Raw genomic sequence first — 15,312 nt, forward strand, 5'->3', positions numbered from 1 at the left:
GTAATGTTGGCCTTAATGGTCAAGAAGAGTAATATATTCCTCAATGGAGAGAGCATTGTAAATTTACCATACTTGAGCATACTTGAGCATGTTATTGTTATAAAGGAGACACACACTATTAGCTATGAGAAAATGAGCTAATTTCACTAAAGATTCAGGCAGTAGTATAATAAACAGTGAGGGAAAGGCTACAGGAAGAAGATACACACCTTCTAAATTAAGGTGGATCAGCCATTGTTAAATGTTAATGTAAGGATGGAACAGATATTGGAAAACAGTTTTTGGTATGGCGTGTCTGGAGGAAACTGCCCTGACTGGGGTGAGGTAGGCTGAAGACCTCACCCCTAGTGGTAGTGCTGACTGTAAGTCAGATTGGTAAGCATGAGGGTGAGCTGTTGCATGGAAGGAGATGGATTTGTATTGTTATGGGGTAATAACATTTGGGGGTCTTCCCATCATTGCTATTCTCCACACTACTACCATTTTTGCTCTACTGAAAGTTTTACCAGTAGGAGGGTTCATTTTTAAATATTTTATTTACATCTTGGGGCATGTCCATATACTGCTCTGAGAATCAGTCAATGGTTTAAAATGAGGACATTATATGGGGTATTCAAGTTTTACATTCTTGATGCAGTATTGCAACAACCTCCAATTTCATTCAATAAAATGATTGAACAAAATATGATTCATCTTTATTTACCAGCTGTAAACTCAGGCACTCTCACAAAATCCCTGCCAGGTCTTGTGTGAGAGTACCTGTCTTTAAAGATGAACACTACTAAACCGAGTTTAAACAACTGACTTTTTGCATGTCCCCTGACACTCTAGGCATAAAAACATGTCTACTAAAATTATTTTTTTTACATATATTTTTATTTTGGAGAGTTCATTAAAAGGATGACAAACAAGCAATCTTTTATATAAACTCTTTTTATTGTACATAAAAACATAACAAGGTCACATATGAAAACGTGGGTCATCAGGAGAGCAGGTTTGCTGCAGCACCAGCAACACAGAAGACAGTGTAGGACTAGACATAGCAATCTTAAGCCTGAGCACATGCTAGATTCAATCTTTGATCTCCAAGCCGGATCGTCGGGCCTGCGGGGGCTCACAGATCTCACCTCTGTAGGTGTTCCAAAGCGCCCACACCTCCCCCCACTTTCTGGGGCATCCCCTTGCCGTATATACCGTCTTCTCCTGCAGCATACACCAATCCATGTCTTTTTTCCAGTCCACCACTTTCGTCAGCCTCGCTACACCCCACAATCGGGCTATGTTCCTTTTTGCCACCATTTGCCCGAGCGTGACCCAGAGCCTCCCCCGTGTAGATAAGTCTGTGGGTTCCCATATGTTCAGGAGACATCGCTTTGCCTCTGTGTGAAGGTCCACCTCCCACACTTCCCCCATGCAGGACACAACTCACCTCCAGAACCGCTGCACCCTGGGGCACTCCCACAAAATATGGAAAAAGGAGCCAGACACCCCACACCCTCGCCGGCAGAGCCCCCCCCCCCCCATCGCCTGAATTCTTGTGCAGGAAACATATACACTGTGCAATATTTTAAGCTGCACGAGTCGGAGTCTAGCAGATATCGCCACCTCCCTTGGGGACGCCAGAGCTGTAACCCACTCCTCGTCGTCAATTTCAAGTCCATCAGCCACCCACTTCTCTTACAGGGAATCAAGTGAATCTGGGGGATTATTGATCAGTTTTTTGTACGTGAGCGAGATGGCATGTTCTGGCATGTGCCCATCGAGCAGCCGATCCTCGAGCGGGGAGGCCTGCGGGGGTCGAGTCCCGGGTGGAATGTTCGCCTGGAGGGAGTGTCTAATCTGCAGGTAACAAACAAGCAATCTTGTTGAGATTAACAATATAAATAACAGTGTAGAAAGCATAAAAAGAGGACAAAATTAATACATTCTTTATAAATTAATAAAATAAAATGACCAAATAATTGATAGAATCAGCTATTGCACATTCCCTAGAGGTCTTCCAGCTTTTCAAAGACAAAACGTTTTAATTTGGACTCCTTTATCCCCCCACAATTATCAAAGGAATTCCCCTAGAGTTTTAAACTTGGTATAGGAACCGGACCTTAAAGCATATCTTCTTTCCAATTCTCGAACTCTACACATTTTGCTCAGCCATTGCTGGAATGTTGGGATATTTTCACTTCGCCAATTCTGTAGTAATAATGATCTGGCTACTAAGGCAGCAATAAATAAATATTTAGCCTGGAAAGAACTAGTTATATAGTATTCAATGAGTATCCTAGAATTGCGGTATACTTATCAATGACTGCCCCCTCCTTGAATTGTGCTTACAGTATTTCTTGATATCGTCCCAGAATTGTTTAGCCTTTGGACAATCTCATACAATATGAGACCAGCTACATCCACCTCCCATTATACATCGAAAGCATATATCTTGTATCTGGGGATATACACTATGTAAAACGGCTGGGGTCCTGTATAATAGCCATTTGGTGTAGAATTGCATTCTTCTAAAATTGGCAGCTCTTAATAGTTTAGTATTGAACTTGTTGATCCTATTCCAATCACCCATTGATACCTGAAGGCCCTCTTTAGTTTGCCATTTTCCCGAGCCCTTTCAAACATTTTATTATTGGTATCTTCTCTAAGACTAGACATTCAACCGCTAATAGATCTACATGTAGTCAATTCAATTAACTCTTTGGTGAGGTCCAGCTTTGTGGAGGGTAGAATGGGATCTATATTTTTCTGAAAATTTCTAATCTGAAGGAATGACCTCTGTAGTATATCCATGTAGCAGCTAAGACCACATACAATCATGTTCCATTTTTTCCAAGCGTCAAAATTGATAAAATTGACCACCATGAAATATCCATTCCTTTCCCATTTAGTTGAGATATTTAATTCAACCAAACGCTGTTCCCCTACAAATATCTGCTTAACGTGTAGATCCATTTATCAGAGGTATATTATAAAGCTTAAACATTTGTGTTTGTCTTCTAACATGAACCCTGCCCACCTAGGCGTAAAAGCATGTCTACTAACATGACCATTGCCAATCTGTCTTCTAATCCTGACACGAGCAACCTAAAAGTAGATTTCAAGCTCTTAAGATGAACACTGGAAACAGCGATGTAAACACCTGTTACAAAGGGGCATATTTATTAAAAGTTCACCCAATGCATGGCAGCATGGAAAGTTGCTGCACTGTGATGCATGAACCTATTAAGATATGGCGCTTGTCAGCTCTCTCTCGGCACTGGTGCACTTGAGGCTGCCTAGCCTGCATTACTGGCAGGATTGTTTTAGTTCTGACGGGGGTAGCTTCTTGCACAAAAACAATCCCTAGCAGCCTACCCTTTTCTGTGTGCATGGAAAGAGAAAATAAGGAGGAGAAATAAAGATATTTTTCCTGGTACACCTCAGTCGGGTGAGCACACCATTTTGGTGCAAAATCCAGGTTTACAAGTCTTCTGGGTTTGGGTCTAAACACATGGGTAGAAACATGAGAATGCCCATGCTCCATTTATGTAACACCTTCTCAACATAAAGTAACACAAGACAGCACTATGGGCCAGATGTACGACCCGCCAATTAGCGAGTCGCAAATTGCGTCGCATTTGTGACTCGCAATTTGTGACTCCCTAATTGGAATGCACAAAAGTGTCTCAGACACTGTATGAGATTCCAAATGGATTCACAAATTACATGCCTCTTAAATATTAATGAGGCAGACCCAATTTGCGACCCCTTTAGGAATGGCTAGAATTCACAGGGATGGTGGCCTGCTGGGGTCAGCAGACCACCATGTCTGTGACTGCTTTTTAAATAAAGCAGTTTTTTTGTCAAATGAACCCCGTTCTCCTTAATGGAAAACGGGATCAATTGAAAAAAGAAAAATTAAACTTTTCAGTTTAATTTTTTTAAGGGCAGGCAGTGGTCTCTGGGACCACTGCCTGCCCTTAAAAAATATTTTCCCACATACTCACAAAGGGGAAGGGGTCCCCTGGGGACCCCTTTACGTGTGGTTTACCACCTACTTGAAGTAGGTGGTAAACTGCAAGTGTGTTGTGGCTGCAAATGCGGCCGCAAAACATTAGTACATAGCATATGGACTCGCTTTAGGAAGGGACACCCCTTCAAAATAGAGAGAGTCGCAAATGCTATTTTGCGAGTCAGTGACTCGCAAAATAGCATTTGTACATGCTATTACCCTTTTTTGCGGCCGCAAACGGGTGGATCTCCTGTTTGCGGCCGCAAAAAAGGGTCATACATCTGGCCCCTTATGCTGTGTTGCATTACTTTGTATTTACTAAACTATGTAAAGTGGCTTTGCATGACTTAGTCAATACTAAAAATCATTTTGCATTGTGGCTGCACCACAAATGAGACAAACCCCAATGCAAAATCATAGTAAATCTGAGCCAATGTCTTTTCCAGCTTAGATGCAAACACTGGTGGCGTTGTATGCTGGCCCATATTAACAAGGCCGAGCAAAGCCACTTTGCATGACTTTACACGGCCTTGTAAATATGGCACTCTTTCATGCAGTACTTTGCATCAAAGAGGCATGTCAGGGGTGTTGCTGGGAGTGTTCCCATGCAAAACCGATGATTTTTTGACACTGCTCCGGATTCGTAAATCTGAGGCAGCGCCAAACACTAACACCTTTCTATGAGAGGCGTTAAAGTGGCGCCACAAGGAGAAATACTTTTATTTTTCTCCGGTTTTTGATCTTTCTATGTGTGCTGCATTCTGCAGCACACATAGAAGTAGCAAAACGCCATTAATGATTCTGTTTGGTGTCACGCTGCTGTTTGTGCACCGGTGCAGAGGGGAGCACAGGGGTGTGCTGTATTCTTGTAAATACGGAGCATCCCTGCATTTTTCAAATGGAGCAGCTCAGCACAGCAAAAGTGCTTGTGGCGCCGCACTGCACCATTTCATTGTAAATAAGCCCCTTATTGTCTATTGTGATAAATGCCAGTCCTAATGTAGACATCTGCCCTTTAACATGGCAAATAGCCTGCATGATGATTTTCATTTGCTTCACAATTTACAAATTCCTGTGCTCTAACCATGCCATGGGCTATAGAGCGACATAACATTGCAGTTGATTCACAAAATAATTTATGAATACAGGAAATAGTTTAGGAATACAGTAGTAGAAAAGAGTACTCTTTTTTTTGTTCACGTGAATACCTTTGTGAGTCAATCCCAAATCACTCAAATCTCTATCAGTAAAAGTGTCGTGGGAACAGTCCTTTCCGTTTGTACTAGTTGTATATAACCATGAACTCAATATTCCTATTTTATTCCCATTGTAGAAGTTTTGGGTCGATTCACAAAGATGTCAGAGTGCATTAAATAGGACCAAGTGATTTTTTTATTACATACTCTTACCTGCCTTTGTGAATCTGCACTCATGTTTTCTTTATTCACAACTGTGTCTGAGAAACATTGCCTGTTTTACAAAAAAGTTAAATTGAAAATACAAAAGTTAATAGCTATGTTCGCAAGTATACATTTGAGATAGAGTCTGGAGTAATGCCATCCGTTCGTGAATGATTTGGCTACTCTTCAGCATCAGAGAGTGTTCTAGGCTATTATAAAAGCATGTTTATGAAAACTTAAGTCTGTGTGGCTTATGTTTCTCAAATGTACTGTCCTTCTGAATCAGCTTTTATCTTTCAGGTCTAATCAGTGTGACCGAGCTAGGAGCGCAGGCTGTACTGTACCAGGTCGTTATTTTCCTTTACATGGTAAGACATCTTTACGCATTAGCAGTAAATATCACCACACTATATAGGGACAGGATTCCATGTGCAACCCAGGTAATGTCTTGATCTATAAGTTTCCAATGGATTTTATAAAAGACTGGGGAATTTCAGTGGGGAGGAACACACTTAATGCATGACAGCATCAGCCCTCCAAGTGCATTGTTGTATATTCATTTTATTGTAGTGTTTACACTCACAATCAACAGTGTCCGGCATCCAGTACTAGCAGAACTAGTTCTGGACATCCCTGGACATGATGTCATGGTATTTGTAATTTATCAGCAGATAGCCTAGCAAATGCAGTACTAATGACCTCAGCCATGTTGTAATAAAATACTTAATATATTATCTCACTAGTGCCATGGCATTTTGCACACCATATGCATAATGAGCAACATGACTAAGGATAGAGTATGATCTCTTTGTTTGTGTACATTCTGTCGTTTAAAGATGTGCTCTTGTGAGAAAGTCATCATTTTTTGTAGTGCTCACCCCCATTTATTGACTGATACTGGTAGTAACTGACTCTCATTGTGCACTGGGTGCTATCAACCAGACCCAGAGCCTGTGCTCTGTGTAAAAGGTATAAGGTGACTAGGTTTAATTACAATTGGTATGGCAACCTAACTGTAAGCCCCTAATATATGGCAGGGCATTTAAGTTTAAAGGCCCAACAGATTTACTGCTCTTAAGTGTACACTGTTGTGTTGCCTGCTGTCATTTTAAAGACAGCTGTGCTTTCAAAAGTAAATTATATGCAAATTAAAGGTACTTTAAAAGTCTTAAACTACCTTATTTTTACATATAGGTCGAACCTAAGGTCTCTTGTAGGTGCCTTGTAACTATAAGCAGGGACATTACAAAACAAGTTTTATGTGCCCTGACGAAGAAAAAACTGCTGATTTTGTTTTTCCGCATTGTAGCACATTGGCTCCATAGGCTAACATGGGAATACTTTAATAAAGTATAACTATTGATAGGAGTGAATTAAAAATATACTTCAAAGTTTTAAACTGATAGTTAGAATAAATCTAACAACTTGCCAAGGTTGGATTTATTATAACTTTCACAGAAAAGAAGTTATAGAACTTGCTTCTTTGATATGCTAACATCCAGCCTTCCGGCAGCCTCTCCTGATTGGCCATCCTTTAGCAGGCTAAGCCAAACTGCTCCGATGAGTGGTGAAGTGGTCTACACAGAGACAACGGACATCTAGTAGGAGGAGATCTGCAGCAGCAGAGCAAAAGGCAGGATGGGGTTGGAGTAGCCAAACTGGTCTTCAAAAAGGGAATGACAGGACAGGACTAACCCTGGGCGTGACACTACGCTTCGCCCACGTAATGTACGTAGCGCTGCCTGCTTCGCAGTTTTCGAAGTAGGCGAAGCAGGCTGGCGCTACGCACACCCAGGGCGAAGCGTAGCTGCCTGCCGCCGCCACTCGCCTCCCGCCCGCCCTCCTTTTAAATCAAACCCCGCATGTAAAATAAATAAAAAGTAAAGAAACTTACCTGAAGCGCGGTGTCTCCGGGACTCCCTCTTCTTTATTTCCAACTTCGTCTGACAAATGCGCATGCGCGGACGCCCGCGCATGCGCATTTCTTGCGAGTGTGCGTAGATTTGGGCACACTATGCGCTGCTTCACGTAGCCCCACTACGCCCACTACGCCCACCCTTAGACAGGACACAGGCTCACCCCCACATGCTGCACACCCAGCCAGACAGGAGCACCAGTAATTGAATTAGCTGAGGGACTGGAAAAGGAGTGTTAGGGAAACTTAGCCATGCCAGTGGGCTGGCTTTAGCCAGATCGTAACTTTAAGGACATCGTTTTTCTGTTTTTGATTTTAAAAGAATAGTGTTTTATTGGACACAAATATGTCATACTTTAGAGAACGTTGTCATACTTGAGGGTGGCACCTTGCAACCGATTGGTCAGGGACGCTCCCCTCTTTGTCACCCAAAAACATTGGATACATATGGGAGAGCTACCCAGCAAATCAGATCCCAGCCTGAGATTCAGGATTGCCCTGCTGAGCTCCAGAGCCTTTCATCGCTGAGTAGACTTCCAGGAGTTGAACAACACATTGCGCTGAGCCAAGCACCATCATTGCACCCAAGGCCAGCCAGACCGGAAGCCTTGTTGGACGTCAAGAGAAAAAGCTCCAAAATGTGACTAAGTCAGAAGGTAAAACTTGACCAGTACCTACCGCTAAGTATACACAGCATGCGCTCCATCACAGCCAGCCTGAAACTTTGACTTTGTCCCAGTCAAGCGCAACAGAGATGCAACACAGACAACAAAGCAGGCCACGCTAAGTCCCATAATTGTTTAGTTTGCTCACCACTAAATGTTAAATGTTGTAGACTTGTAAAGCGCACAGCTACCCCAGAAACGGGGTGTCCCGGCGCTGTAGACCGCTGGGGAACCCGTCCTGGCTATCCCTGTGAGATGGTCCCTTTCTGGGTATCTCCAAGGTGAAACCAGGCATCCCCGGCGTCTGTGGGGGGCCGTTGTAGAGATGAGGCAAGCTTAATGCCCAGAGATGCCGAGTGTGTTCCTGGTTAGAGTAGGTACCGAGGCGAGAATTATCGAGTCCGTTTTGACCCTGGTCCACGACCCTGCCGCGTCGGGAATTGAACCCTGGTCCCTGGCCAATTCTCAGCTTACGGGTCTGCCGCCTCTAACTAGTGAGCCACACCTCTCCACTAATTAGACGCTTATGTGTCCTGAGGCGCCACAATACATGGGCTACACTCCTTAGATGCGGGCACAGTTTAGGGACTCCACCCAAAGCAATGCGGTCTACAGTCACAATATATTTTTAAAAAAAACATTTTTAGTAGCATTTTCATCAATTGGTACATATTGCTGCATACTGAGATAGACAGATACTACATGATACTTTGATTAGTCACATACTGATTGATTACAGCTACATGCTCTTCTTCACAGTCTTCCCCCACAGTCAGTTCAACATAGTTATGTAGAGTAGTGAAGGTGCCACAGCTCCTCCATTCTATACAATTAGTTGCTAACATCTGATATTGATTCAACCATAGGCGGATTGCAAATGTTACCCCTGAAGGCATTCCACTTTCCCCACACCCGTGTCCATTTCTTAGGGCATCCTCTATGTACATATACCACTTTCTCTGCAATCATTGTGCCATCCAAGTCACAGCACCACTGACGATAAGTGGGAATAGACTTTGCTCCCTAGTGCTGGGCTATGTTCCGTTTTGCTTTCATCATACCTAGCGTCGCCCAGCCTTGGGCCATCTGATTAAGGTCCGCCGGTTCCCAAATATTCAGTAGACATCTTTTGGGTTCCGGTTCAACGACAGCCCCACCCACCCGCGAAAATGGTTCACATGACAGCTTCCCAGTATGGTTTTATCTCCGGGCAATCCCATAGTATGTGGTAGATGTTACCCAGCCCCCCACATTGCCGCAGAGTGGTGTGTAAGTACGTCCCATTCGGTGCATAGTTGTTCATGTGTAATAGATTTGATGGGGGATTTTCAGTTGTACTAACATTAGTTTAGAAGGTATTGCCACCTCGCGCGGGGACGCAATTGCTTCCTACCAGTCCGTCTCGTCCAGTTCCCCAATGTCGGTCTGCCATCTGTCTCTGAGGGTTTTTGTGGGGTCCGGTTGGTTATTTACAGTTTTAAGGTAAGTTTGGGAAATCACCTTTTTTGTCATGTGATCTGTCAATAGCCTATCCTCTAGTGGTGAGGCCTCTGGGAGCTCAATTCAAGGTGGGATAGTTCTTATAAGTGCGTAGCTAATCTGCATGTAACGGAAAGTTTCCGTCAACGCCATTCCATATTGTTCCTGGAGCTGGGCGAATGTAATAATCTTGCCCCTAATCCACAGATTACCCACTCGGGAGATACCTATTAGGTCCCAGTGTTTAAATCCCTTGCTATTACGTAATTTGCCTAATCGTCGGGTTTCCCAAAGTGGTGTAGCTTGAGTTAAAACCCCCTCCCAGCCTAATGCGCGTACAGTTTGAGCTACTGGTCCTATGAGGGTAGTTCTCCGATGCTTATTGTAGAGTGCTCCCATGACGCCCTCTGCACCAAGGACATATCTGTCCATTTGGAACGCCGGTTCGTCTTGCAGAGCATGGAGCCATTGGTTTATCACGGTGAGCTGTGACTCCCAGTAGTATAGCTTTATATTTGGAAGGGCAATCCCGCCATCATACCAGCTCTTCACCAGTTTATGCATAGCTATGCGGGCCGGTTTCCCGTCCCAAAGGAGATTGCTTACTTCAGTTTCAATTGCTTTAAAATAGTTAGGGGGAGCTGGAAACGGGGTATTTTGTAGGGCGTAGAGGAATCGAGGGAGCACCATCCTTTTGAAGAGGGCAGCTCTTCCCAGCAGCATCAATGGTAGGGAGCGCTAGTGTTTGACATCACGGTGGAATCTTCCCAGGGGTTTCAAGAGGTTTTTTTCAGTGAACTGCTCAGGCTGAGGTGTAATATGGAGCCCTAGGTACTTAAATCTGCCATCCGCAATCTGTATCTCACTGTTCCTTGCAGTCGCGGAGGAGGGCCCCTAAGCACATACAGAAGTGATTTCGCCCAGTTAATGGTATACCCTGAAACAGTACCATACGCAGCGCAGATATCTAGGAGGCAATTGATGGAACGTGCGGGGATGCCATGTATAGCAACACATCATCCGCATATAAGGAAATGCGTTCCTCCCATCCCTCCACCCATTTTAGCCCTTGTATGACCGGGTCCCGTCTTATCCAAGCTGCCAGCGGCTCGAGCACCTGTGCAAACAGGAAGGGAGATAGGGTACAGCCATGTCGTGTCCCCCTTCCCAGGGGGAAGTCGGCCGATATGTGACCATTCACTACCACATGCTCCAAATGTTTCGTATAGAGTAGCTGGACCCACATGCAAAACCTGGGGCCAAAACCCAGGTGTCTGAGGACTGCAAAAAGGAAGGGCCATTCAACTAAATCAAATGCCATGCGTCCGTCTAGGGAGAGAATCACAGTGTCTTCCTCAATGAGTGGTATACGTGCCATGACGCCATGTAACTGTCGCAGGTTAAGTCTTGTGTTGCGACCTGGCATGAACCCGGATTGGTCCGAGTGGACCAATTTTGTGAGATAGGGTAGTAATCTGATGGGCAGCCTCTTAGCCAGTATTTTGGCTTCTGCATTGAGCAGTGAAATTGGTTGATAAGAGGTGCATTCCTGCGGTGGTTTACCAGGTTTATGTATCGCCACAATCGTCACTAGGCGTTGATCCCTGGGAGCATACATCTCTAGTAGATGTGGCGCAAGGTGGCTCACTGCTCTTTTGTACATTTCAATTGGTATCCCATTAGGGCCCAGAGCTTTCCCAGTTTATAGTGCACCTATTGCTAGTGTCAGTTCTTCTGCCGTCAAATCTGCCTCTAGTTCTTGCATTTCACTAGGGGCAAGTGTAGGCATCTGGAAATTTTCAAGAAATGCAAGATTGTCTTCTATCGTGGCTGTGGCGGTAGGTGTATATATTGTCTGGTAATGGAACGCTAGCGCATCAGCTATCTGCTGTGGGTCAGTGGTGGTGGCTCCATTGGCCAATCTCAACTGTGCCAGCCAGCGACTAGCATTCTCTCGCCTATCCAACCAGGCTATAAGTTTGCCCGCCTTGTCTCCAACCTCATAAATAGTGTGCTATGTCCTGGTGAGCCTATTCTTCACCTGTTCCCACATATAGTCTCTATATTCTTTCTTGGCCAAGTTCAATTTGTGTGCCTTGGTGTCATTGGTGACTGAAGCGTGATCTTCTTCGGCTTGCCCAACTGCCCTCTCAAGAGCCTCTAAGTGGCTTAATTGGTCATGTTTATGGCATGTGATTAATGAGATTGCTTGGCACCGCGGTACCGTCTTATATGCCTCCCAGAGAGTCGTTGGGGATGTGACTGTGTGCTCGTTTTCTGCAAAATACTGTCTCGTAGTTGTAAGTAGACCCTTCCATATCTTAGGGATTCTCAGGAACCCGGGGTAGATGGGGAAAATGTGTTGTTGTCCCAGGATATGAGATGTGTATTTGATTAGGACATGGGAGTGATCGGAAATACCCCAGGGTAGATGTGACACCTCCAGCACTCTCTCTAGGCCTGTCGCCAGTGTAAAAATATAATCCATTCTCGAGAGACTGTCATGTACTTCTGATCAGAAGGTGTATTGTCGCTCTTGAGGGAACCACAATCGCCAAGCGTCCACGAGACCAAAGGCGTCCGGGATTTCTGATAAACGGAGGTTTATACCACTAGTCCCTGGGGGGCAGTCGATCCACAGCGGCATCCACCGTGACATTAAAGTCGCCCCTTAGTATGAGTTCACCTTGTGGGAGTGAAAGTAGGAATTTGCCCAGGGCAGGGAAGGCTACCCGATGCAGAGGGATATGTGGGATATGTACTGACACTAGATTATATGGTTGACCCTCCCATTGGCATGCTACAGCTGCAAACCGTCCCTGATCGTCTGTCCAGGACCCAGTAACAAAAATCGGGAAGCGTTTATTAACCAGGACACCTACCCCACAAGAGCCAGAAGTGAATTCGGAGTGTGACACCATTTTAAAAACCCACCTATCCACGGCGTTACAGGCAGAGCCCACCAGGTGCGATTCTTGGATCAGGGCCACTGATGGTGTCTTGAGTTTTAGATATTGCAGGACTAACTCTCTCTTTATCTTATCCCCAACGCCGTTTACGTTCCATGATATAACAGAGAGAGGGGGACCCTTCGTATTAGAAGTCAATGATTGTGCGGCCACTGAATCGGCCAGGGCATCTGCTTGTGCCATATATGATATTGCCAATAGGAGAATACAAAGAGCATTGCAAAACAAGCACCATGCAGACATTTTGTATGTACCTAGTAATCTTGCAATGTACCTGTAACATTAAAAAAACCATAACATGAAACTTATCCCTTCCCCCCACCTCCCTGCCTGCCTCCCTGCTCCGCGGACTCCAAACTACCCGGCACCCAAACTTCTTAGAGTGCTTTTTCCCCATAACTTGTACTTGTGTGAGGGGGGAGAGTAGTCCCACAATCACATCGGACCATGCCCATGGTCAAACTTAGTGTATCGCCAATAGTTCGAACAAAAAGTCTTTGTTCTATAACAGTGATGATGTCGGGCAATGATGAATTCACAACAATGCCGGTCACGAACATGGACCCGCTGCAGTCAGGTCGGTCAACATTTGGGCCTGTCCTTCAGCCCTGTGGAGTCCTGTCCCACACCAAATACAGAATAACAGAGCCAAACCTCGTCCTCAGTGTCCACCTTTCTCCTGCATTAAGTCTTCTGTTGAGTTCGATTCCCTCGAGTCTGGAGATGTTGCCCCCCGCAGTCAGTGTTGCTGTTTCTTGCCCAGTCGTTTAGGCCCGTATGCTGGGCACCATCCCTCCAGCCAGTCGTGGGCCTCCTCAGGTGTTTCAAATAACCAGAGTTTCCCCTCAGCCTCCAGCCTAAATTTTGCCGGGAATAGCATAGAGTACTTCAGCTCTTGGGTCCTCATTTCGTTCTTAACTTCCAGAAAGCTGTGGCGTTGTTTGGTCACCGCCGCCGTGTAGTCTGGAAAGAATGTTACAGTATAGTTCAGGATGGATTGGAGGAGCAATTCGTGTCATTTGGAGGATTGCATCCTGTCCACGGAAGTTAAAGTTGCGGGCTAGGATGGGTCTGGGGGGGCACGGGTCGCAGTCTGCCCGGTGGGCCCTTTCAACTAAGAAAAAGTTGGACAGTCCACGTGGCTGGAGCTGGTTCTTTATGAGGTCTTCAACAAACAGGTCCAGGGCAGGGCCCCCGTCCTCTCTGGCACACCAATAATTTGGACTTTGTTGCATCTTGAGCGGCCTTCCTGGTCGTCGAGCTTGGCCGCCAATAATTTGTTATCCGCTTCCAGATTCTTGACCTGACGCCGTAGAACGACTGCTGTCCTGGTTTCTACTTCCGTCACCCACGTGGCTATTTTCTGAAAGTCAGCACAAATTAATGAGATGTCTGTAGAGATCGACCCCACTGTAGTTTGAAGCTTGGTCAAAGTGGTCATGATATCTTGCAGGGTGACCTCTGTGGGTTTTTTAGTCGTGGGGCTTTCCCCTCACTCAGGATGTGATCCTGACTGGTCCGTCGAGTCTTTATTGAAGGCGTACTTGTCCAGTTTTAATTGTTGCACTGTCTGTTGACCCCGGTCCCCCATTGTGACTGGATCTTCCGTGAACCAAGCTGGGCTGTATGGGTGGGTGGCAGTATTCGCTGCTGCCTGCCTACGAGGCTAACAGCCAAGTGTGGCCTTTCGGTTTTCCTGCTGCCTTCCCCCTGCGATAATAGCTTGGAGACGTGCCAGTGGAGGTTTGCCGGTTTTATATCTTACGTGCACTCCAGGTCATATGTGTTATCACCTGAAATGTCTCGGTGGCATCCCCACGCACCCGAACTTCAATAGGGCTATCCGCCGCAGCACCGGCACCCCCTTACAAGTGTTAGGAGTTCATACGCTGTGTGCCCCTCAGATGTCTCGGGCCCCTGCACAACTCACGCCAAGCGTCTGTGCCAGTAGTAGATAAGCCACTACACAAGGTGTAAGCACTCACTAATGGTCATGTGGGCCGGGGGTGCGCTGTTTCTGGTGTTGTGTCGGCTTTGAAGCATTGTTTGATGTGCTTTAGAAGGCACAGGCATGCAGCACATCCGATGCCGTTGCTGGGAACGCCACAGCAGTCGCCACAGCCCCTGGTGAGCCTCTGATCACTGCACCAGGTATTTGCAATCTGGCGTGCATGTGTGCTCCGCGGGGCCCCCTGTGGTGAAGCGATGGGAGGTGGCCATCGGCAGGCCCTGCACGCAGCCACTTGGTGGGTACGGGGTCCCACGGCACCAGAGCAGTCCTCTCCCGCAGACAGGCATTCGGTGTGTTTCCTCTCTCCCCGCCAGGCCGCGCTCAGCAATTCCCCATCAGCACGGCCAAGTCGGGGGTCGGGGTCCCGCTTCAAAACAGTCTCTCACCCGCCCGCAGCTTCTGCGATGCTACGCAGTGCAGGCAGAAGACAAATCTCCTCTCTTTGGCTCTGAACGATTCAGGGCCCAGGCGCGCATGCCGCCACCAAGACGCAGGATCGTCTCACCTCCCTCAGTCGTGTCGCCGAGCTCCGGCTGCTACAGCTCCCGGCCACTTGGCGACGCAACACCCCGGTTCCGCCGCACGATGCAGGCCGCGTCTTCTCCACACTACATAGGCTGTGTAATATTATACGCCTAGTCCTCGGGAGTCACTTATCTGATGTCTAGGTGCTTCTGCCGTCTTATCCACTGCGTTTGAATCGTTGTGCGCCGTCGGATCAGTGTCCGGATCAATAGGGAAGTCACTCCGATCGCGAAGCCATTTGCTTTGGCTGCTAGCCACGCCCCCTACAGTCACAATATTTAGTTCCACCCCCATACTGCACTGCATTCAGGATCCAGCTGATGAAGTAGGTGTTTGAGAGGGCAACGCTCTCCA

General features: G+C 46.3%; 1 protein-coding gene across 4 annotated transcripts in view; it reads left to right on the plus strand.

The window, feature by feature from the left end:
• Positions 1–15,312, plus strand: part of LOC146858422 (multidrug and toxin extrusion protein 2-like) — a 541,481-nt gene that overhangs the window by 448,702 nt on the left and 77,467 nt on the right. For all 4 annotated transcript variants that reach the window (XM_085649339.1, XM_085649341.1, XM_085649340.1 and 1 more), the window contains one exon: positions 5,695–5,762. In XM_085649339.1, coding sequence (XP_085505465.1) covers positions 5,695–5,762 — 68 coding nt within the window. The remainder of the gene's footprint in view (positions 1–5,694; positions 5,763–15,312) is intronic.

This window comes from Triturus cristatus, chromosome 3_2 (genome assembly GCF_964204655.1).
Source record: "Triturus cristatus chromosome 3_2, aTriCri1.1, whole genome shotgun sequence".
NCBI classification, from domain to species: Eukaryota; Metazoa; Chordata; class Amphibia; order Caudata; family Salamandridae; genus Triturus; species Triturus cristatus.